We start from the raw sequence: 25547 nt of genomic DNA on the forward strand, positions 1-25547 counted from the left end.
AAAATATTAAGATCATGATGAACAGGGGTGGTGATTCCTATGACTTTGTGTATGTAATTTGGAATTTTTTACAAATGTGGTCCAAAATAGATACATGATATCATTTCATTCATTTTAAAGGTTTATTTGCATGACGCACAAACAGACAAAATTGAAAGGTACAAATGTGTTGTGCATGAAACGAATTCAAACGTGGTGCAGATGTGTGTCACAAGTTGATCTGGCTGTAGGCTGTGGCACTTGGCCAGAGGTGGCGCTGGTTGATTCGAGTCCATGTTAGGGTTAGGGTTAGTTGTGCAGCAAAAACGCTGAAACCAGAGAAATAAAAACGTGCGAGGGGGACGATAACGACGAGTCTCCCGATCGTTTACTCTTGCTGTCCCGTGAACAACATCGGCGTGGTGTTAATTGTTTGCTGTTTTCGCGATCGCGTCGCGCATGAGGATATCACCAGGTAAACTCGCGACGTTTTTAAACATTATTGTTCAACAGCATCAAGACTGACGGAGTGTGTTAACCTCACAAGTGTCACAGATGACACATTTGGCGTTTTTTTTGCTGGTTTGTCGGTAGCAGCTCCTGAAACGCAAGACTGCCACACATCTGTTCGACCAACGCCAGTTGATCTGGAACACCGGCTGTAGCTTTTCAGCTCACAGCCCGACACATACCAACAACAGCATAGAGAGCACAGACGTTAAGGCGGCGAGGCGTGATTGCGGGTGCCGCTCAGGTGCGTCCTTTTCCCCTGGAGCGGCGCTGCAGACCACGCCCGCCACGCACATTAACCAGGTAAAATACACATTTAGGCAGAATTTTGCAAATATCTATTTTTAATTTTTTAGCAGCATAGTGCTTTTTTTCCCAATTATTTTTTAAAAGTCAGGTCAAGGCTCCAAAAGCCCAAAGGCGATATAAGGGTGGCGGCTCCCAACAGTTTTTGTTTGCTACATGGATCATTTTAGTTCAGCTGGGTGTCTTTCCTTTTGTTATATTTCTTTAAGAGTTCAAAATGTGTTAATTACATAAATAAAATGTAATTTTCTCTGTGGCACTTCATGGATTTCATAAGCAACACACCTTAGTTGTTCACACAAAGCATAAAGGTAAAAAACAATATAAACAGTGTTATCTTCATTTTCAATCAATCAATAATTTTAGATGTCAAAAAGTATTTGCAAAAACATACTCAGGAGAAATGTATAAAATCAGCTTTATTCTATGATGTTATACACATTATTATAAAAATCATTTTCTCATGACTGGAACATCAACTACCTGAGAGTAAAAGTGCAACTAAGTTAGAAAACCAATTTTATGCCATTTATGTGGATATAAACATATTTCAACTATATTCATTTTAAAAGGTGTGCTGCACTGTCAGCCTATGAGCACAGACCTTTAGACAACCTATGTAGTGGTAGCAGCTTAAGTTGTCAAGTTTTGGAAAGAGGCCACTGAGTGGTGCTCCATCCCTGCAATGCGTGGGCTGACTTCATGGCTGCAAAGGTCACAAAGTCATGAGGGTTGTTTTAAAGCTGAGCCAGCTGCTTCAGCGCCTCCCCCTCGCAGCGCATGCAGTGGTAGCCTATGGTAGCAGTGGCATCGAAGCAGCCCTGGCCGAGGTAAAAGTCCATCGATGGTTTGTTCCAATTCAGGATGGTGAAGTTGAGCTGGTGGCAACCAGCAGCCAGAGCCAGCTACAGGAGGGCAAAACCAAGAAGGAAGACAGGAATGACTGCTGAGCTGAGATCTGTATGCTACCTCTGAGACACTGTTCATCATTTTTTTGTGCAAATATTGAAAATAGGAAAATCCTCAAGGTTTATCTTCTACAGTGTTCACACGTTTTACTCACCTGTGCCACCTTGCTCATTAGTGCTTTACCAACACCCTTCCCTGAAAGACAGATCATGTGCATTACTTGAGATTTCGTGCAAATACAGATGCACAGAGATGATGTGACATCTTCTCAGAGGCTGTACTGTACCTCTGAACTCAGGCATCACGTACAAGTCCTCCATATAAATGGCTCTGCCTACAAACGAGCTGTAGGAATAGAAGTAAAGTGTATAGCCGACCTTCCTGTGTCCTGAAAGAAGAAAAATATCAGTAAGCTAGCTTACAGTTTACGGTTAACAGCTTCAGTATTCTTAAATCTTTATATTTGTTTTGTTGTTCCTTCCGATTGAGTTAATGTCGGTGAATATTCAGAACACTGATTATTAATAACATAATATTTTATTGTAAACACATAACTATGTAACATTTCCTTTATATCAGTGAAAAAAATGATCGGATTTGTCTTGTTGCTCAAACTTAATGTGCAACAGCCTTTATAAATGTAACCTCACAAGAAGGTGACTGTTTACTATCTCTCGTATTGTCTTTCCCTGATGAGCGACAAAGACTTCATGTTCCCTCTAAAACTTAGAGGCACACTTAGTGTCAGTGCACTGAAAACCACAAATTCTATTTTACAGAGAACTGAATTTCTCAGTGGGACAAGATTTTTTACATGCTGATGTTTTATCCTAAACATACTTGCTCCGCAGCGTTTTAGATCAGTGCTGGCTAGGTAGTTTTAGGAGTTTGTTAAGATTTTAGACAGTATAGGTTCATTTTAAAGTTTCTTCTATTTAACAATTACCCATCAGTTTCGAGTTTGTGTAAGTGTTGGGTCTGTGTTTCCACATGCCCCGTTAGTTTAGAGACTTATTCCTCATGAAGAACACACGACATAACAGATCATCTTCAACCGGTCTTTATCTCGCTAACAAGGGAAAGGTTTGGTCAGAACCAGGCAGTGGAGCATAATGCTCATCACCTGTCTCTATCCTAAATCCTTCAAAGAGCAGCTGTCCTGCGTTTGTGTGACCTCCTGCTCACCAAAAGGACCATAAAAGCAGGAAGCTGTTGAAATCACGCAGTTCTTTGAATCTTTGGGCTGAAGGAAGGACAATACTCGGTGTATAAATGCTCAATCAACAATCATTTATTTGCATACAATTCAACAATAAGAGCATTACAACGTCCGGACGGGAGAGATGCTACCAGAGGGTCAGGCACATGTCTCAAAATGGTGACGGGTTGCTCAGCTTTTTATAGTCTCTAGTGGCCCCCAGCTAGTCGTAAAAGCCAAAACATCACATTTTTTCTCTGTTACAGCGCCTAAGTTATGACCTCGGCAGTTGTTTCTCTGCTTTCTGTAAGGTGGGGGTGTGGAATGTGGTCTGTCTATCTCCCCTGTCTTTAGACACAGAGTCTCCTGCTTACAACCTTCTCTTCATGATTCAACAATTAAGCATGTCAAGAAAACAGTGTAACACATTCCCAGCAGATCAAGGATACAGAGTGATGCACATTTATCTAATGAACTAATATGTGAATATGTTCTGTTAACTCAAAAGTATAATGAGAACTAAACTACATACCGATCACACACTCTATTTTAAAGGGTATAATATGATCTACAACAATATCCTAATTCAACTATTTTGATTACATCTATAAGGTAACATATAATAACAGAATAATATCACAAAGCGTACAACACAAGAAACAGATCTTTCAGATAGGATGTATCTGAAATAAAACCTCCCCCAGCACAGAGTGGCTGGAGAGGTGGTCAGGATCAAAGGAATGGCTTTGATCCTACTGCTTGAACTAAGACTTCACAAATTTAAGAAACACAATGACACATTCAACAATTTGACTTAACAGTAAGTAACTGGGTTAGAGTTGTTCGATAGTAGCTTGAAACAGTGTGTGTGAAAACTGTGTAAGATGATCTTCCTCACCTTCTTTTGTTCTGTGCTGCTCTGGCACCTCAGCGATGATGCCATGAAAGAACGGGTTCTTGGAAAAGCCATCTTGCTCCAAGTCTGAAAAGAAATTACAGACAACTAAACATAATAGATCTAATGTTTTTTACTGACATTAAAGTTACACATTACAGAATATTTTCAAAACGGGGACATTTAATTTATATTTAACATTGAGAACCTTTTACAGTTGTAGCTCTGACGGGTACTACCAAAACTGGTGTTTTGGACAGAATAAAGAGGGCAAAGACACTTAGTGGTGGAATGAGGAAGTGTGAGAAAGTATGAAAAGAATTTCTGCTCTAATTCATCCCAAAGCTGTTCTGTTGGTTTAAGGTCAGGACTTCAGGACTTTGCAGGTCAGTCAAGTTCTTATGCTGGTGCCCAGTCAGTCACTTTGTTGTAATACCAAAAACAGCTGACAGTGGAATATGGGAATATGTTGAAATGTCATGACTGGACTTGTTGCACAGGTGGCATTCCATCACGGAACTATACTGCACTGAGCTCCTAAGAATGACCCGTTCTTTCACAAATGTTTGTAGAAGCAGTCTGGAAGTCTAGGTTCTTGATTTTATACACCCATGACCATGGAAGTGATTTGATCACCTGAACTGAATGATTTGGATGAGTGAACTAATATTCTTTGGCAATACAGTTGTTAGGTTTTGTATTGTTGATTGTCATTTATGCTTAGAAATATTTAACCATATATGCTTAGAGGTGTATAATCAATTGTGTAGTGATAGGATTGTGATCTTTAGCAGGCTGTAAAGGCTTGGTGTGTATTCCACACTAGAATGCACACCCACAGTCTAGGAACATCAGAGAGGTCCTATCTTCTCTTTGTTGATATATGGTATAGCAAACACACGTATATCTCTTTAAGTATAAGAGCCTTTTGTTTAGATAGATCTGCTAGACGCCTGGCACCAGCTTTGGGGAGTCTTCACAGGGTCACATCTTGACCTCACACAAATCACACCACATACACACACACACACACACACACACACACACACACACGATACTCTTTGTTTGTATGTAGACGTCATATGTTAATGAACCTATGCATATTCATGTAACCTCAATAAAAGAGCAGTGTTACGGGAGAACGAACGAGAGCAACTGGGGTCAAGCGAAGGAATGGCGTTTGTCCGGTTCTCTCCCGTGCACGAGAAACATGAAGAACTTTGCCTACTCGTGTCTTGCTTTGCTGTGTAATTATATTGCCTTCAACGTTCCAGCGAATAGGTTCAAGCTACAAACCTATCAACAGTGCACCTGTTGAGATATAGGAGACAGCAGTGGAGTTTTTAACCAGACTTCGGAGTCTTCCGCTTATCCGTTCCAGGGTCACGGGGGGCGCTGGAGCCTATCCCAGCTGTCATAGGGCGAGAGGCGGGGTACACCCTGGACAGGTCGCCAGTCTGTCGCAGGGCTAACACATAGAGACACAGACAACCATTCACACTCACATTCACTCACAGATTCACAATTTAGATTGACCAATTAACCTATCCCCACTAACTGCATATTTTTTGACTGTGGGAGGAAGCCGGCGTACCCGGGGAGAACCCACACAAACACAGGGAGAACATGCAAACTCCACACAGAAAGACCCCGGCCTGATGGTGGAACTGAACTCGGGACCTTCTTGCTGTGCAGCAACAGTGCTAACCACCGTGCTGCCGTGCTTAAACCAGACTTACAAACCAGATATTACAAAGTTCACATTACTACAAAATTAATATGCAATTCTGGGTATGTGATGTCATTGAACTTCATTTGGCAAAGGGTGTTATTTATGGTACTGTGCCAAAGTGTTGAGCCACCCTTCGTTCCTTAGTATTTTACTTCCAAGGAGCAAGATTTTCTTTAATTTTTCTTTTCTAAATGGTCTTGAGCAATAGTTCTCCAAGCTTTCTGAAGGTCAGTCAAAATTTATCTTTTACATTCGCTGTTTTTTCATAAATTTTCAGTCGAGTTATATCTGGGCATTTTCAGAGGAATTTTAGATTTTATTTCAACACTGAATCGTTCAAGCAAAAACAAAAAAGGCACTTGTCATGGGGGCTCAGAGGCCAGTATGTGGATGTGGATCCAAGTGTAGGTTCAAACACATGAAACAGCAAAATGGTTCTCTCCCTAGCTTTGTTGCTGAACATACAGTAAATGTGAAAAATTGTTACAAGGAAGGAATGGGAGGATCTGAAGTAGCGGAAGTGTGGACAGATGGAAAGTGTGGTTAGGAAGGGAGTGAGGGAGGCAAAGACTGATAATCGTGGGAATGATTGGATTTGTGTCTTACTTGGCAGGTGGAGTGAGTATGGCTCTGGTAGGAGGGGAAATGGCTGGGTGAGCATCCTGGAAGGTGAATGAGTGGAGAGAGTTGACCTTGTTAATACAGAGATCCAGAAGAAACAAAGGCAGGTGGGCAGGCAGGTTGCGAGAAGTTTATCAGTGACAGAGAAGCAGAACAAAGAGTCTTGTTGTGGCAACCAGCATCCTGGAAATACGCTCTGAATGTAACTTGACTGATGGTTCCAGGTGGGCAATGCCCCCTGCGTTCGTGTTCAGACGTGACAGTATTGCATATGATGCTGGACCGAAGGAATGGCAAGCTCCACCTCGGCTGGCAGCCTAGAGAAGCTTCAAAAGGGGAAACCAGTTGTAGATAAAATGAGGGAATCATGCACATACTCAACCCATGGAAGGTGTGATGACCATTTTGGCAGATTATGTGTTGTGATGCAGCAGAGAGTGGACTCTAGCTCCAGGTTGAGTCTCTCGGTCTGGCTGTGGTAGCCTGAGCTGAGATTGGATGGGCCAGAGAGCTAAGCAGAAAGCGTTTTTGATTTGTGAGGTGAATTGGGGTACTGTGTGAGAAAAAAAATCTCAACCAGGATGCCGTAAAGCATTTATCTGCTTTAATGTACAACCGGTTTTCCAGAAGACATTGAAATATGAAATGCTGAGGTGAAACAGTTAGCAACTAAACAATTAGCAAGACAGAAGACATTCCAGCTAGTGATGTTTTGCCCAGACCAGTCAATATGTGGATTAATAGAATTAGTGGGTTGTCAGAGGACATGAATGTGAAGAATGCGAGCATCTCCCGGTGGTTGCCAGACGTGACTAGGGAGACAGGCTTGGTTTGGAGGGTGATAAGGGCAAAAACTTGATTCTTCGGCGCCGTGGTACGTATGGGGGGGATTAAGCAGAATTAGGGGCAAATGCAACTGCTTGGCCAGCGTAGTGTCTGTTAGATTTGGCTTGGCCCCAGAATTGATGAGGGCATGAAGGGAATTAGTGGTCTGGTTCACACTGAGAGACACAGGTTTTAGAAAATGGTGTTTGAAATGAGTTAGAGATCCACCCGCCCATATCCCCGATGTTGTAACTTTATTGCAGTTTTGTTTGATAACAGCATTCTGATTATTTTGTAAGTGATTTAAGTGTTAGTCACATGTTTAGTGAGGGCTGTTAATTATAGATTTAATTTTCTGCTAAAAGGGAGCATTTAACAGTTATTTTCATTAGAAACTGCGTTTCCCAGAATCCTTTGTGGTAGACGAAAGTTACTCTGGGGTTTTTTTAGCTAGCAAAGAAAGTTTGGGAAGCCATTATATGTTGCTCTGATGTCGAGCAGTTTATTTGTTGTACATTCCCCCTTTTGAAGCCTTATATAAAGACTATCGTTTCTCCAATTGATGTCCGATCCATTTTTTTGGCTAAGTGGATTCGCCACAACACCCAGAATTACTGGTGAGTGGAGCCTTTTGGCCCAATTGGGCAGACCGCGAGGTAGTGATTGAGAGAACCACATAAAAACACTCGCGGGTGCGAAAATGTCGTTCCCGCTCCTCCAGAGAGAGCTGAGAGTGACCAGTTTGCATGGGTCCGACCTTGTTAATCAAGATATCCAGAAGAGGTGAAGGTAGGTGGACACGGAGGTGGTGAGGAGTTAATCCGTGACAAAGAGTCTTGGTGTGGTGGTGACCAGTGTCCTGGAAATGGGAGCTGCAGGTAACTCGAGTGAGAGTCCCATGAGTTGACTACAGGCACAAGGAACCTGAGGTATATGCAACACAGAAACAATGAGCATGAAGCAATGCTGCCTGCTACTGGCAGAGAAGAGATGTGGATGCTGTTCTTAAATACTGCACTATACTGTTGACTGTCCTGAATCTCCATCAGGTGAGCTGAGCAGGTGGACTGACAAGTGGTCCGCCCAGAGGTGAATACACAGGGAAGTAGTAGAAAAACACAGACAGCTCACCCAGACCATGACAGCGCCTAACTTAAGGGATCAAACCCGTAACTGAAAGGATGAACCAGCAACTTAAGAATGAATGACAATTTAGCAACAAACCTATCTTAAATTCTAACTTTAGCCAGTTTATGAGCCTGTTGTAATCATTGTCATCATCATCATCATCATCAAGTGCTGCTCCCACCAATGGTAACACAATTTGGCAGACAGAAAATAGAACTTTTTGCACTATTTGCACCTTTTTACAAGGTGACTTCTAAAGAGCTATTACCTCAAACATTGGCATATCTCAGCATTTTGTGCAAGGTGTCTTTAAAAACAGAAGAAAATACATTATGCATTTTTTTCTTTTTTTTTTCTTCTTTTTTTTCTTTTTCTGCTCATTCTGTTGGTTTTTGTCCTTCTCCCCCGTCCCTCTTCTCAGCTATTTCTCTTTCCCTCTTTCTTTCTCCCCTTCTTTCCCCCAGTCAAGTCTGTCCCATATTCAGTAAGTGAAAATAAAATAAACAATAAAAGGTGAATCAAATGGACCATTATGGCAAGGCTGGGATGGTCAATTTGGTAAAGTAAATCCGTTGGGCATCTTTCTTTACCTTTAGACAACAATTCTGATCGCAAAAGAGCCAAACGGGACAGGCAAAAAAAAAAAAAAAAAAAAAAAACAGAAGAAAAGAGAAGTGTGACAAAGTCAGCATTACCTGAAAGACATTGCCTTCAGAAATTGTGCTCTTCAGTTGATCCTTCTACTGTTTACTGAGGCACATGAAAAATGACGTATTTGCATGATTCAACAAACTGCTGCAACCATTTCCCATTTTCCCAGCAAAATAATAAGAAATGAGGGGTGGATTAAGATTTTCAGTACTGTTCTTTTAATGACCATTGACATGCAAAGCTTACCTTTCCTGAAGCAGCTGAAATACACATTTAACAAAATGTCAGCTGAATATCTTTTTTGGTTCACAGTTTATTTTACAGCTGCAGATAAAGATATTAAAAATCTTCTTTCTGTGTTTTACAAAAGATTTTTGGAAGGGCAAGAATAAACTCTGAACCATGTTCTTATAGTTAATTAACAAAAACATAAAACACAACGTGAGATGTGAAAAAAAAAGTTCACTAAAATAAAAACTAGACTTCTGAGTTTGATTGGTAAAAATGTGGTAAAAAAACAAACCCAAAACGTTATTAGAACTTGTCTGCTTTGACGGATGTGTTTCTTGAGACTTTGGGTGTCTACGAGACTGTGAGCTAACTGCTTTCATAATGATGTGATATTGTGTTTGTGTTTTTATTGTCATACCTGTAATAATTTTCCTAAATCTGGCCTCTGACATATGTCCTCAATACAGTTAGAAAAAGACTAAAACTAAGACTGAAACTAATAAATAATCAACTAAAACTAAACCTTTTCAAACAATAAAAACTAAAGTGAAATAAGAAAATCAACTCTGTAAACTAAACTGAGTAAAAAACAATAGTCAAAATAACATTAAATAAATAACAGAAAAAAACTACAATAACTCAGCTCTGAACCTCTATTGAGATATCACCTTGGATTTCATGTTTTTTTTTTTAAAATAAAACAATATATTTAAAATCAAGACAGAAACTTGAGACATCGCTACATACATTACCTTTCTGGGTCACTTTCACATGCTCTGCCAGGTTCTCATACTCTGCCAGTTCCTGGAGAAAATCATAAATAGGATCAGCTTCCATCATTTATTAGGACTTCACTGTTCCTCAGCCAACAATAAAAACATTATTTACAGGGAGTTTATTAGCCTGTTTGCAATAAAACTAACAAGCAGGACAAGCACAGTTCATCCAATAATATCTCAGTAATCTAATAATAACTGCAGCGTTGTGTTTTTAATACTCTCAAACATTTAAAAATAGATAAACATGTAAAAACATCAACAAAATAAGGCACAACAATTCTAATTTCCACATTTCAGTTTTTCACAACATAAAGCTTTTTTAACCAATACCTACAGTAAATCATAGGAATATATGAACATTGCAAACCATTTCCAGTGACAAGATATGCTGTAAACTTTGTATTCATTTTTGATCCAAATGGCACAGCAGCCTCAGCGAAAACATTTAAACGAGGCAACTTCAACATATGTACATACAAGGTTGCTCACTTTACCATAAATTGTATGGGTGTGCATTTTTTTTCTGCATATTTAGAAAAAATATGCCATTTCTCCACTCAGTGAAGTGATGGTTAAGCTTCAGCAGCAGTTTGCTCTCATGTTTCTTTCTGTGAAGCTGTAACTGTTTAGCAGTGAACAGGAGTGCTGCCTGACTAAAAAGTCCTTCACAGGCTCCAGATGCAGGAAGAGCTGTGTAAGGACAAGAAAGACATTGTGGACAAAACAGGACACCCCCCATAATCTTTAGTTACATTATTATAGTTAGTTAAATGGTCTGATTGTTCAAATCTGTATTTTCTTTGATTGTGGTAAAATAATGTGTGCCCCAGTCTCCAAAAATGACATAGTGGAGGAAGCGTAGTTATTCCTCTATTACACCACAAGAGGGAGTATCCCCTAAAATGAGCAGCTCTAGCGGGAGTAAATAAGCCCAGCCACTACCCATAAGGCAGTGCGCCTATAAGAGTTGTGTGCGACTGCAAAGGTGTGTAACGTTGTGCTATGTCCATGTATATATTTGCAGGTAAGCAGATACAAGATGGTAAATAACTTAAAATGTATCTACAGATGAGTCCACGGGGTTGCAGAGAATGTGGGAAAGTTGGCCGTTAATCCCCACTATGTGCCATTAGTGTATAAATTATTGGTAGCGATGTGAATTAGCCGTGATGCTAACGATTAGCAGCTAGATCTAATTCATTAGTTTGTGTGGAAACCTCGTGGCACTTTTGTGGATTTATACCTGTACCGGGCTGTAATCACAGCAGATATAGACTGGTGGATCACACTATCTTTTGTTTATGTTTATTTCATTGTTACACTGTAAGAAATATTAGTGATTTGAGTTTAAAGACTACCCATAAGGCAGTGCGCCTATAAGAGTTGTGTGAGACTGCAAAAGTGTGTAACGTTGTGCTATGTCCATGTATATATTTGAAGATGCAGTAAAGGCGAACTCACAAAGCCACACTGGTTTCAATTCATTTTAATCCAAGTGTGCAACAGCTGTATTGACTTTGATTGACAGCTTCTTGATGTGAGGAAAGCCATGCAATAGATCCGAACCTTCAGTGAATGGACATGAATGGTACCTCTCCAGCTCCCCTGCTTCTGGCTTTCCTGACCCCATGGATCCAAAAAAGTCATCTTTGTCGAATAGGCCGCTGTTTGTGCTGGCTAGTGATGTGTCAGTCGCGAAGAAAACGAGAGCCGGATCATTGACATGAACGACGGGAGTCGGAGCCGTATTTCTTTTTTCCCCCTTTCTCTCACACTCTCTCTCTCACTTTTTTTTCGCTTCATGCTGCACGTGAGCCTTGTGTTTGTGCTGAGCAGAGGGGGGAGGGGCGCAGACACAGCTTTATGCTTGCCGAGCAGAAAGGGGAGGGGCGGTAGTTACACTGGCAGTAGCACAAGAACAGAGCAGGAGATAGAGAGAGAGCCAGGGGCAACAACAAGAGACAACATCGTCACATTAGAAAGGTATAGTAATCATCCACAAGTATTTTCAGTTGCAGATGATAAAGGATTCAGAAAGTTTATTCATGCAGTGAATCCTATGTATGCATTTCCAAGCAGGAAAAAACTCTCCCACAAAACCATCCCAGGCCTATATGACAGAGAATGTGGATCTTCTTTTTGTTTTGCATATTTTAATGTATATTTTATTGTGTTATGGTTTGCAGTGTTTTGTGTTGTTTCACTTTAAATTTGTTTAAAAGGAAAAAGCTGAAAATATAAATAGTCAAAAAGTTAAAAGTTGAATTGTAAATAGTTGTTTTTTGTATTTTATAATTTATTTTTTAAATTTATGTGGAGTGAATAAATAAGAGCACATTTATATATTAAACATATATAAATAAAACCACATTTTTTTTTACATTAGTACCGTATTTCCCGGACTACAAAGCGCACCTGAATATTAGCCGCACAAGCTAAAATCAGGGGAAAATCCTGTTTTGTACATACAGTAGCTGCACCTGACTAAAAGCCGCAGGTGTTTCAATGTTGACTTATCATATGTAAGAGAATATGCACAAAGGGAATTGTGAGGAAAGAGATGGCTGTTTGGAGACACACCCCTTTTATTAATATTTTGAAAAACAAGTTATGGGTACATATTTGCACAACTTTTTTGGTATATGTACAAGTAGCGGTAATTACAAGTACAAAACATGTACTGTGCTTCATAAATGAGTAACAAATGTAGTACATAACAATAACCTACAGCACACCAGAAAAATAGATTCGGACTACCTTTTAGGCTCAAGTGCAGTGACACGGCTTTAACAAGAAGAAAAGTCAGTCATTCACCACCATCTTCCTGCGCACTAAAACCACCAAAGTCCTCTTCTCCAGTGTCGGAAATGAACAGGCTCAGGATGGCTTCGTCATCCACTCTCAGCTTCTCTCCTTCGTTGTCAGTGTCAGAGTCGAACACCCTCAGAAGGGCCGTGGCGGTGTCCTCCTCTCCATCATGCAGCAGTCCAGCCCTTCGAAATCCGTTGGTGATCATGGATGTTTTCACACTTTTCCACGCTGTCAGATTCCACCGGTGGAGTTGAGCATAACTTGCTTTTCGCAAGTTTATTGCCGCTTGTCATCCACGCCTCCGGCTGAACGTGTAGCGCTACTTTGAAGTTTGTTTTTCGCGCTACTTGTACGGCACTATGTTGCCTGGCGGATGGACACGTGACCAACATACCACTCTTGAACTGTGTGTCTGATCACATGCCCTTCCGCCAGGCAACGTAGTGCCGTACAACAGCGGAACAAACAAAACAAATCGTCTTACGATATGACAAAAATCATGGACAATCCAGAGAAAAGCCGCACCTGACTAAAAGCCGCAGGGTTCAAAGCTTGTGCAAAAAGTAGCGGCTTATAGCCCGACAATTACGGTAATTCATTTTGTGCATCATTTTATATTGTTGTTGATAATAAATTAATTAAAGCAACAAAACAACCTGAAGAGCCGGTTGGGAGCCGAAGATCCAGCTCTTTTTAGTGAGAGGATGAACAGGATGAAGAGGATGAACATCAATCAATCTTTATTTATAAAGCAATTTTCATACAAAGATGTAGCACAAAGTGCTTTACATGGTTAAAAGCAGCCCACCCCACCCCGCCCTCCAACTCACTCCCCACACTCTCATTAACATGAACGATCATGGTTACATACACCCCCCCCCCCCCCCCCCCCTCACGCGCACACACACACACACACACACACACACACACACTTAAAGAGTAAAATTGGGCTGGGCACACATGGTGTTGGGTGCCATCTCCAACAACGATGAGGCGGCCTACATGGATGAAGTGAAGAATCTGGCATCGTAGTGCCAGGACAACCACCTCCAGCTGAACGTCAGCAAGACCAAGGAGCTGGTGGTGGACTTCAGAAGGGGTCAGCACAGAGACTACAAGCCCATTATCATCAATGGAGCTCCAGTGGAGAGGGTGCAGTCCTTCAAGTATCTTGGTGTCCACATCTCCTCAGACCTGACATGGGCTGCCCACATTCAGGTCCAGACCAAAAAGGCTAGGCAGCGCCTGTATCACCTACGACAACTGAGGAAGTTCAGGGTCTCTCCAAAGATCCTCAGGATTTTCTATACAGGCGCTGTGGAGAGCATCCTCACACAGAACATGACATCGTGGTTCGGAAACAGCTGTGTGAAGGACCAAAAAGCTCTCCAGAGAGTGATCCGTACAGCAGAACGCTGCTGCAGGATTGCTCTCCCCCCGCTTCAGGACACCTACACCAGGAGATGCCGGACTAGAGCAGCGCAGATACTGAAGGACCCGTCCCATCCTGGCAACAAACTGTTGCAACTTCTGCAATCTGGTAGAAGGTTCCGGATCTTCCGGGCAAGGACAGAGAGACTCAAGAGACTCAAATTGACTGAGACAGGACTCTCTTCCAGACACTAAACCAAGGCACAATCAAGGCACAATCAATTCCTTTAATTTTAAATATGTTTATATTGTCTATCCTGTAAAATAGTCAGATGTCTATTCATATTAATGTACAGAATTCACCTGCTTGCTGCTACTACTGCACATTCACCCAGTGTATATACTATATGTATATATATATATATATATATGTAATGTTCTTCCCCCCCCCCCCCCCCCCCCCCCCCCCCAATTTTTGCACATGTCGAGGAGCGTGTCAGGCTACATTTCACTGTGTGTTATACTTGTATAACTATGCATGTGACAAATAAAGAACCTTGAACCTTGAACCTTGAACATGAGCCAGGTGAGGAAACACTATCACGGGGAGCCGTCTGCACCGGGAGACGGTCACAGACCGCAGCCTCCAGGCTGGGCACACAGCAGGAGGGAGGCAAAGAAGCCCCCCAGCCAGGCTGAGAGGACCCACAGAGCCCCAGCAGCCACGGTCGATCACAGCCCCGGTGCAGAGAGCCCTTTTCCCATTCCTCCCTGTACTTTTGCAGCCTTTTTTTTCCCTCTTTCTCTGAGGTGAACAAACATTGCTGCTCTAATGCTGGGCTTACACTGTGTTATTTTTGGCCTATTTTGAGACGATTTTTGAGTATATGAGTATATGAGTATTTTAGTATATGTGGGGTAACGAGAAGCGCTCACACTGCTCAAGCGCAAACACGTAAACGTCGGTGAAAAAGACGGAGCAGCATGGCAGTGCAGCATGTGATCTGGACACAAGCGATGGAGGCACAACTTGTAGAACTTTGGAAAGCTCATCCGAGCCTTTTCGATGTGGCATCACAAAATTATCACGACCACAACAACCGTGAAAATAGTTGGATTTACACTGCTGCTCAATCACAGCCGTATAAATGATGACACTGGACGCAGCGTGTTCGGGTGATGTTTTCCAACTTTACTCGTAACCCGGAAGCTCCCCCCACACACGGCCTTATGGGAACAGTAGTCTACTGCTACACCTCCTCCTTTTAGCTAAAGACATACTTCATAACGTCTCAAACAGCTCACTAGAACAGAAATGGGGAACATCATGAAACGTGAAAATTATACACATCCCTCATTTGTTCACTTACATTTAAACAAAACACATTATTGTAAACATCTCTGACAGCTTAACCCAGCTTTGAATAGGGTATGAATGGATAACTTCAGAGAATTACACATCCAGTCTTTCAGGAGGTCTCACCACTCGACCAGATCTGGTAATAATAATAATGGATTGGATTTATATAGCGCTTTTCAAGGCACCCAAAGCACTTTACAATGCCACTATTCATTCACTCTCACATTCACACACTGGTGGAGGCAAGCTACGGTTGTAGCCACAGCTGCCCTGCGGCAGACTGACAGAAGCGAGGCTGCCATATCGTGCCATCGGCCCCTCTGGCCCACACCAGTAGGCGGCAGGGTAAAGTGTCTTGCCCAAGGACACAACGACCAGGGCAGAGAGCCCGGGAATCGAACCGGCGACCTTCCGGTTACAGATACGCTTCTCAACCCCCTGAGCCACAGTCGCCCCACATAGTTCCTGTTGGTCTGAGGTGGCTCCTATTTCTCCTCAGAAAACCCCTGTCTGTTTCTACCACATAGGATCTGGGAGCACTGGCAGGTCCAACTACTGCTCCGGTAGTTCCTTCAGTGGTAATCCACACTTTCTGTCCTGACGATAGTTCCGGAAGCGGTCTGACTCTATGTCTGCGGTTGTAGTGTTTTGCCTGCTCACGCCTCCCCTCCTCATCTTTTTTGCGAAAAACCTGTAGGTCAGGCCACTTTGGCACCAGCTTTGCCACAGCTTGTGGCAGCGTGGTCCACAGATGTCTCCCCATAAGCAACTGCGCCGGCGAGAGCCCATGTTCCAGTGGGGTGGCCCTGTACGCTAGCAGTGCTCTGGTGTAGTCACAGTCCTTTTTCCACAAGTCTTTAATGGTACGAACAGCGCGTTCTGCCTCCCCGTTGGCTTGGGGGTACCTGGGGCTGCTCGTTTCATGTGTGAACTGGTACTCTTTGGCAAAGTGCTTGAACTGTTCTGATGAAAATTGCGGCCCGTTATCCGATACCACAGTCTTGGCAACACCATGTCTTGCAAAGGCTTCTTTTACAGCATTAATAGTGACCTCTGCAGTTGTGTGTCTCAGTTCAGCTATCTCAATGTACCTTGAGAAAAAATGAATAATCAGCAGGAAGTGTTTCTTTGACCACTCGAACAGATCCATGCCGACTTTTTGCCATGGGCGGTCGGGAACAGGAGTTGCCAGCATTGGTTCACGGCACTGTAACCTATGTTTTTGACATGTTTCGCACCTGTCTACCATTTGACGTATTTGGGTTGAGATGCCCGGCCACCACACAGACTCTTTTGCTCTGGCCCTGCATTTTGAAACGCCCTGGTGGCCTTCATGCAAACGTGACAAAACCTCCGCTCTCATTTGAGGTGGTATCAAATTCAAATTCAAATTCAAATTCAAATTTTTATTTGTCACGTACACAGTCATACACAGTACGATATGTAGTGAAATGCTTGGACAACTGCTCGTGACCTAAAGAAAACAAAAAAGGAAAAGGCTATGAATAAGATAGGAAATAAATATGAGAAATTAAAAAGGGTAAATTTAACTAAGAAGGAATAAAATATAAATTAAGGTTAAAATGAAATAACTGTACAACACAAATTAGAATGAAGGGTAAATTTAACTGGGAAGAATAAGATAAAATATATAAATTAAAGTTGAAAATAAAATAACTGTACAACAAAATACACAATATAGAACTATATAAGAATGTATGAAGAAATCTAAATATAAATAAATATATACACAATAACAGCAGCTGTACAAGTATTAACCGGAAATGAAGAATATAGTGACCAGTGTTGTGCAAAACCAAAGTCCAGAAAGTCCAGTGTGTGTGTAAGAACCATATGTGTGGGTCAGTACTGTGTGGTGGTGTGATTGAGAGACCGTATCGCCTGCGGGAAGAAGCTCCTCCTCAGTCTCTCTGTGTTGGTCTTCAGGGAGCGGAATCGCTTTCCTGACCTCAGCAGAGAGAACAGTCTGTTGTTGGGATGGCTGAGGTCCTTCACGATCTTCCTGGCCTTGGTCCAGCACCGCCTGCTGTAGATTGAGTGCAGGTCAGGGAGCTCGGAGCGGATGGTGCGCTCAGCTGACCGCACAACCCTCTGTAGAGCTCGTCTGTCCTGCATGGTGCTGTTCCCGAACCAGGTTAAGATGTTTCCCGCCAGGATGCTCTCTATGGTGCACGAGTAAAAGTTCCTGAGCACCTTGGAGGGCAGTTGGAAGTCTCTCAAGCGTCTGAGGTGGTAGAGACGCTGTCGGGCCTTTTTCACCACGGTGTTGATGTGACAGGACCATGACAGGTCCTGCGTGATGTGAACTCCGAGGTATTTGAAGCTGTTCACTCTCTCCACTGGGCACTCGTTGATGACGGGGGTCTGGTAGTTCCTCTCCTGCTTAGTGCTGAAGTCCACTATCAGCTCCTTTGTCTTACTGACGTTTAGAAGGAGGTTGTTCCTCTGGCACCAGTTCTCCAGATTCCTAATCTCCTTCAGGTAGGCCGTCTCGTTGTTATCAGAGATCAGGCCCACCACGACGGTGTCGTCAGCAAACTTGATGATGGTGGTGGAGCTGGTAGTGGCCACGCAGTCATATGTGTACAAAGAGTACAGCAGGGGGCTCAGAACACACCCCTGGGGGGCTCCAGTGCTGAGAGTGGTGGAGGCTGAGACATGTCCGCCCATCCTTACTGCCTGTGGTCTGCCAGTTAGGAAGTTGGAGATCCACTGACACATAGATGAGCTGAGTCCCAGATGCTCCAGCTTGGTGGTGAGTGTGGAGGGAATTATGGTGTTAAATGCAGAGCTGTAGTCTATGAAGAGCATTTTAACATAATTCCCCCTTCTAGTGTCCAAGTGAGTGAGTGATGTGTGGAGGAGATGAGAGATGGCATCGTCTGTGGAACGATTTGGACGGTAAGCGAACTGTAGTGGGTCCAGTGTGTCTGGTAGTGAAGAAATGATGAAGTCTCTGACCAGGCGTTCAAAGCACTTCATCACTACTGAGGTGAGGGCTACAGGGCGATAGTCATTGAGAGAAGCAGGGTGGGGTTTCTTCGGGACAGGAACAATGATGGACTCTTTGAAGCATGTGGGGATCACCGACTGAGATAAAGAGATGTTGAATATCTCAGTGAACACAGGAGCTAGCTGGTATGCGCAGTCTCTTAGGATACGACCTGGGATGCCGTCTGGTCCTGCTGCTTTCCTGGTGTTCACTCTTTTGAAGGCTCTCCTTACTTCATGCTCGGAGATGACGAGCACGTTTCCGGTGCTGGCAGTATCTTCCTGTCTGCAGCACAAGTCTCTCCCCTTTCATGAGAAGACCATGGACTAGATTGAAGTCCATTCTGTATTGCCAGTACCCCTTTAACTCTGGATCTAGTTTACCTTTTTCTGGCCAGCCTGTCCCACATTGATACACCACCTTTCTACACAGGTCATCCATTTCCTGCGCCAACTTAATCTCCTCCAGCCTTTTATCTGTTGCTGGGAGATGGGAAACTACACCGTCCACGAAAACCTCCACCTCTTTTTCCAGCTGAAGATCCCCAGCAGAAGGAGGCCCTGCCAGCGGTGCTCGTGAGAGAGCATCAGCAGTGACAAGGTTTTTCCCTGGAACATGGACAATGGTGAAAGTAAAGCGCAGCAGCCTGAGGCGGAATCTCAGGATGCGTGGAAGCAGGTCGTCCAGGCCTCTTGTGCTCAGAAGAGGGACCAGGGGTTTGTGATCTGTGATTAGAGTGAACTGTAGGCCCATGAGGTAAGATGACAGTCGTTCACACACCCACGTTACAGCGAGCGCCTCCTTTTCTATCTGCGCGTAGCGTTTCTCTGTGTCTGTGAGACCTCTTGAGATATATGTGACCAGTCGCCAGGAGTTGTCAGACTGTTTCTGAGTGAGAACAGCCCCGACACCGTATGACGAAGCATCTGCAGCGACTCGTGTATCTGCTGAGTTGGAGTACTGAGCGAGCACTTCTGGAGAGCTTAATATCCCTTTTAGTCTCCTAAATGCTGTTTCCTGTGGCTCCGCCCATATCCACTCGTTTCTGTCTTTTAGCAGTTCCTTTAATGGTGTGGTGATTGTGGCTAGTTGTGGCATAAACTTGGCAAGATAGTTGGCCATGCCCATGAGACGGCGCACATCTTCCACGCTCTGAGGCTGCGGCAGCTGCTGGATTGCTGTTATCTTGTTGGGATCAGCCTCAATGCCTTTTGCTGACACTTTGTGTCCCACAAAGATTATTTGACTTTTAGCAAACTCACACTTCTCATTCAGAGTGAGACCCTCCTTCTGAAACATTTGGCGCACACAGTGCAACCTCTGGTCGTGCTCCTGCCTGTCTCTGCCATATACAAGCACATCATCGGCGTGACAAATTGCCCCTTCAAAATCTTCCAGCATCTGTGACATTCGCCTTTGGAAATGTTCCGGCGCTGATGCAATGCCAAAAGGAAGGCGGTTGAACTGAAACCTTCCAAAAGGCGTGATGAAGGTAGTGAGTGGCCTTGACTCTGGCGTGAGCGGAATTTGCCAGAATCCAGACCGGGCGTCGAGCTTTGTGAACACTTTAGCATCTTTCATCATCGCTAGTGTTTGATCTACTGCTGGGAGGATGTGTCTTTCTCTTTTGACTACTGTGTTCAGGGGTGTGAGGTCCACACATATTCTGGGGGGCTTTCCTGCTGGTCTGGGGACCACTACCATGCCAGAACACCACTCTGTAGGCTCAGTGACTTTGGAGACAACACCCATTTCTTCCATTCTGTGCAGCTCATTTCTCACTGCATCTCTGAGGGGAAGAGGAACACGTCGTGGGGCAGATAAGGCTATTGGTACAGCTCCTTGCTCTATCTCAATGTGATAAGGCTCCCTCAGCACGCCTAAACCTTTAAAAACGTCTGGGTATGCTGCCCTGAAATTTGTCACCGATTCCGTTACTGTGCTTACTCTGTACACAAGACCCAGAGCCTCACACGCTGGCCTGCTTAGCAGTGGCTGTACTAGACCTGACACAAGGTAGACGTCTTGAGAAACATTGCGCCCTTTCACTGCTAGCTGTGCCTCGAAGCAGCCTTTAACATTGAGTGGGTTACTGCCCGGCCCTAGTAACTTCTTTCTGGGTCTCTGCAGCTTACCATCCCTGTCTGGACTTTACAAACCCTCTGGAATAGATGTAACATCCGCCCCTGTGTCAAGTTTAAAATATACATTTTCCTCATTTAACTTGACCTTTTGCACCCAGGGCTGTGACCTCCCAGTCTCTACTTCACCCAAGAACACACAATCCTCGCTGTCTGCATCTTTCTGATTTTCTGTCACTTTGCGTAGCGCTGTAGCTTCACTACTGTGACAGACCGCAGCAAAGTGCCCTTTTTTCTGACATTTTTGACACTGTACCTCTTTGGCTGGACATTCTTTCCATGAGTGTTTGTTCTTGCGACCACAGCGGCCACATTCCTTTCCGCTTTGCTTGATTGGCTTTTGTTCTTTCTTTTGCCACGTCTGCGTTTTCCCGCGTGTTGTATTTGTCCGTATTGTGTCCATGTTCAGTGTTTTCTCCACTTCCGCGCTGCTGTGAAGTATTGATTGTTGTTTCTTTACCGTTTCGCTCTGCCTAACTTTCTCAATGGCTTTAGCAAGAGTCAACTCTGAGTCCATTTGCAGCAGCTCGGACAGTCTTTTGTCTTTTATGCCAACTACAATTCTGTCCCTTATGAGTTCGTCTTTGAGTGCTCCAAATGCACAATTTTCTGCAAGTTTGTGCACAGCAGTGATGAACGACTCTGTACTTTCCCCTTCCTGTTGCCGTCTGGAGTTAAACTGTGCTCTTTCAAAAATTACGTTATGTTTTCCTACGTAATGTTTGTCAAATGCCTCTTTGACAGTTGCATATTTCTTTTTATCTGCATCGCACAGTGGTAAAACTGCCAAAACATCATCAGCAGCGTCTCCCATAGCGTACAGGAGTGCATTAACTTGATACTCGTCTGATTTGTTATCAAGAGCAGTTGCAATGCGAAATCTTTCGAACCTTCTGATCCACTTTGGCCATTCGGCAGGATGAGAAAAGTCAAATGTTTCTGGGGGTGTTATTTGTACCGTGGTCGCCATCGTGACGTGTGGATCCCTGGCTTCCTCGCGTTCAGAATCCAAGCTTTCCGGTGCGCCGACCTCGTCTCCTCCTTCCGACATGTGAAGCTCGTGCTCGACCGCGCGCGCGCGCACGCGCGCCCTGTTGCTAGCGCCGGTCACAGCCTCGGCCACGCTTCACCTGCATGCCGGTCTTGTTCGGGTTACCGATGCGAAAACTTCTGTCGCAGTTAACTGCACAGTACTGTACTCGAAAAAGAAGAAAAAAAAAAAACTGTGGAGACCGCCGTTCGCACTTCTGACGCCACGTATAAATGATGACACTGGACGCAGCGTGTTCGGGTGATGTTTTCCAACTTTACTCGTAACCCGGAAGCTCCCCCCACACACAGCCTTATGGGAACAGTAGTCTACCGCTACAACAGCTGCCTGACCAGTGTTTTTCATTAGCAATTTAGCAAAGTTGATGGTGGTGGTGTGTCTGTGTGAGTGAAAGACAGAGAGGGAGAGAGAGCGAGCGAGTGACAGAATTTCTGTTATAACCTTCATTTTAAGGAGGCACAGTGTGAGCACTCAGGTCGCATCAGAGCATCGGGCAGTATAGTGTGAGACCCTGCATCGTGACCTACCAATTTCTAACCCCTGCGAGTCAATCGTGCAGTTTGAGCAGGAGCTGAATAGTGTGACTGAAAAAAATCGCAGTGTCTGCCCAGCTTTAGGTGTACTGTCGTCTGAGACTTGCACCGCAGTGTCGGCATTTGTTTCCCTGTTGGAAACAAATCTGAATTGTCATACTCGAATTGTCATAAGTGTGCTGTCAGTTCATTGGTCACAAAGCAGGAGAGGGGCTGGGAATTATGTTTTCAAACAAAGCGTTAATTCCATTAACATTTATAGACTACTTTTGATTCTCACTGTATTACGGGACAAAGTGCGTCCCTTATTAGCTCAATACGGGACGATTCCGTTTTTAAAGGGACGGTTGGCAACCCTATCCGTGACCGCTGGCAATAAGGAAAGGCTGCTCTTCATAGAGGACTCACGCTCGGGGAGACGTTTTCTGGTTGACTCTGGCTCCCAGAAGAGCCTCAGGAACTCACGTGTTGTCGTTGTATACCTTGTGAGATTATTATATTATCTTATGCCACGTTACACCCCTAATTAAAGATTGTGAGACTATTATGTAGTTTTAGTTTGCATTATTCTCCTGAAGAGGTGATAACTATTAGATTTATTAAACTGATTTGTATTACATTAGACTGCTGATTTATTGTTGAATGATATTGTTTTATGATGCATTATACTGCTGAGTTATAAGAAATACAGAGAGTTATGGCCTTATTTGTCTGATTAGAAGAGAACAGAGCATACCGGAGAGGTTTTCTGCCCCATCTCATAAGGAGAAGATAAAACAGGGAGCCAAGGCCGTCACTTAGGCGCTGTAAGAGAGAAAGAATGTGGATGTTTAGGTTTTTACGACTAGGTGGGGGCCACCAGAGGCTATAAGAGTTTGAGTAACCCTCCACCATTTTGAGATTTGCTGTGACCCTCTTCATGCATGTCTCCCCATCCGGATGGTGTATGCTCATAAAGTGTTGAATTGTATGGAATAAAATAATTGTTGATTGAGCATTTATACACCGAGTATTGTCCTTCCTTCAGCCCAAAGATCAAAAGAATTGGGAGATTTTAACAACCTCCACAATGGTATATTATTTAATCTCAAAAAAATTTGTAGATTCCCCACTGTGGCGGGGCGTGGCCTGCGGTGCCGTGCAGAGGAGGCGGACGCACCTGCACGGCATCCGCAATCACGCCCCGCCGAATTAAATATTGTACTGGGTCCTGTGGTTGGGTTGTTGGTGTTATGTTGAGCGGGCAGCGGGAGAGCTGCAGCTCTGTGAGTATTGTGGACAGCAACCATCAAAGCTTTAATAAAAAGCATCAAAATGCCACTGGGTCTGCCGTGTATGTTTACACCCACGTACTACCAGAGAGAGCCCGCGTACCACAGTTTGGAAAAGACTGATCTAATGTGTAAAAGAAAAGTAATGAGTCAAATATTGCCAAATATAGTGGAGTAAAAGTAATGTTTCTTCTTCACAAATGTACTCAAGTAAAAAGTATGGTGCAATAAAAGTACTTTTAAAAGTTTTTTTTTTTCCAAAACTTACTTGAGTGTAGCTAACTCATCACTACCCACCTCTGATCACACACACAGCTGGACTGCATGTGTGAGGATGTGTCAGCTCACCATGATCATCCGCATGATGTCCTTGCAGTCATCCAGGTTTGCCGTGTGGATGGAGAAGTCCATGTCAAGTGGATGCAATGAGGTTTTGCTCCAGTCTGTTAGAGGACGGACTACTTAAGAAGTAGGTGAGCTCTTTATCTTGGTTGGACATTGTGGGTGGGCGGATTAATCCAAATATTGGATACTTTAGTTTGCTCTTACTGAATGTTTTTGTTCTCCATTGTTAATCATGAAAGAACACCAAGTGATTTTGACCCACTTGGCAATCCAAACATTCTGCAACTCCGTTTAAACAAAATCCCATCGTTTCACATTTTCTGACTTTTCCTAAAATGGCCTTATTCGTTAAATACTGAATTTTGGGGTGTGTAGCTAAAAATAATAAATACATATGAAAAACTTCCTTTTGAAAACATCATTTTGAAACCATATGAGTTAATGTTATTTTGTGTGTGTGTGTGTGTTTTGTTGTTTGCTCATTTTCTTTTCATGATTTTATTCTCAGTCCTGGTTCCACAATTTGCAATTAGTGAGTTTATAGCAGAGTAGCTTGAAAAGCGTGTTGTGTTGCAATGGCCCAGGCAAAGTAAAGACCTCAATCTTACTTAAGTGCTGTGCATAAACAATGTCAATTCAATTCAATTTTATTCATATAGCGCCAAATCACAACAAGTGCCTCAAGGCACTTATGTCCGCAAACCACAATGAACTGAAGCACCGTCGTAAAGAAGAGTGGGCGCAATAGAGTCATAGAGTAAACTTACTTAAAGTTATTGCTGGTAAAGGTGGTTCTACAAACCACTGATTTAATACTGTGTGGGTTATCTCCAGGTATCCTCCCACAGTCTAAAGACATTTAGTTAGTTAGGTTAAATGGTGATTCTAAAATTGGATGCAGATGTGAATGCTTGTGTCTGTGGCGTACCTGCTTTGCGCCCCATGGCAACTGGGATAGACGCCAACCTACTTCCATACTACTCTCAGCAGTGTCCTTGAGTGAATTTTAAACTGAACTTGAAAGAATAGAAGAGCAGATCAGAATTGTTAAAGGATCTTTTAACAAAAGGCATTCACTTGGGGGTTCATACTACAGAAAACGAATGATTAAACCTGATTGATCTATCTATAAAGAGTATTTGAAATGTTAGATTTATGTTGAACACTAAAACAAAACATTTGACACTCAAGTTTAGGTAAAGTAGTATCATCATATGAAAAAAATTAAAATACAATCTTAGTCTAACAGTGAGGGATTTGTTTCATGAAGATGGGCTTTATCCACCAAACAGTGAGCCACCCTACCATGATAACAAGTGCTGACATCTCCTAACTACAGGTGCTAAATAAAAACAAAACACAAAAAACAAACAAAAAGGTTTTTTCTAACTTTTAGTAACCCAACAACTCATCTTTTTTTTTAAAATCACTACACTGCAAATTAAACCGTTGTTCATGTGGTGAGGAGCATGAACTTGTTTTGAGAGTTCAAAGAGTTTAAAGTTTTACTGCTTCCAAAGCAGAAAGTGTCACTGGCTCTTCACACTGTGTGCTGCCTACTCTAAGCAACCAGCTTGAGTAATGGGCAGAACAATTACATTCTCTTCCACTAGAGGACAGTACAGCTACCTGCTCTAATTAAATGGGTCGCCAACTGCCAGTAAAACAGAAGAAGACGAAGAAGAAATCTAATAGAGATTGACAGACCACGTGACTTTCGCGCATTGCATGCCGGGAACTCGTGGCAAAACAATCCAAGTACCGCATCAAATGCAAGCATTTTCAGCACCGCAAAACGTTCATTCTCCGGTTCCAATACCTTCTTGGATATATATATATGACTTATATATGACTTGGAATATAATTTGATGAAAGGAAATCTATTAA

General features: G+C 43.2%; 1 protein-coding gene across 3 annotated transcripts; it reads right to left on the bottom strand.

The window, feature by feature from the left end:
• Positions 1-1208: 1208 nt before the first annotated feature.
• LOC113018818 (thialysine N-epsilon-acetyltransferase-like) lies at positions 1209-23735 on the bottom strand. Of its 3 annotated transcripts, XM_080298398.1 has the most exons (7): positions 11331-11366; positions 9738-9789; positions 6136-9014; positions 3801-3884; positions 1991-2092; positions 1859-1899; positions 1209-1700 (listed from the first exon to the last, which is right to left on the bottom strand). In XM_080298398.1, exons 3-7 carry the CDS (start codon positions 6188-6190, stop codon positions 1533-1535), a joined length of 450 nt encoding a protein of 149 aa, XP_080154524.1. In that variant the 5' UTR covers positions 6191-9014; positions 9738-9789; positions 11331-11366; the 3' UTR covers positions 1209-1532. The 3 variants fall into 3 exon arrangements, with proteins under 3 accessions (XP_080154524.1, XP_026017998.2, XP_026017997.1); XM_026162213.2 differs by lacking the exons at positions 6136-9014; positions 11331-11366 and adding an exon at positions 23664-23735; XM_026162212.2 differs by lacking the exon at positions 6136-9014 and having other exon boundaries at positions 11331-11584.
• Positions 23736-25547: the final 1812 nt, after the last annotated feature.

The sequence above is a fragment of the Astatotilapia calliptera genome, chromosome 3 (assembly GCF_964374335.1).
Source record: "Astatotilapia calliptera chromosome 3, fAstCal68.1, whole genome shotgun sequence".
In the NCBI taxonomy this organism is placed as follows: domain Eukaryota; kingdom Metazoa; phylum Chordata; class Actinopteri; order Cichliformes; family Cichlidae; genus Astatotilapia; species Astatotilapia calliptera.

Excerpts from the sequence above, each read along its gene's own strand:
- LOC113018818 (XM_026162212.2), bottom strand. The coding sequence starts at position 11,411 with ATGACTTTTTTGGATCCATGGGGTCAGGAAAGCCAGAAGCAGGGGAGC. Across the intron at positions 9,790-11,330 it reads TTCATGTCCATTCACTGAAG|GAACTGGCAGAGTATGAGAA; the intron begins GTTCGGATCTAT and ends GATTTTCTCCAG. Across the intron at positions 1,701-1,858 it reads TAATGAGCAAGGTGGCACAG|CTGGCTCTGGCTGCTGGTTG; the intron begins GTGAGTAAAACG and ends GCCCTCCTGTAG.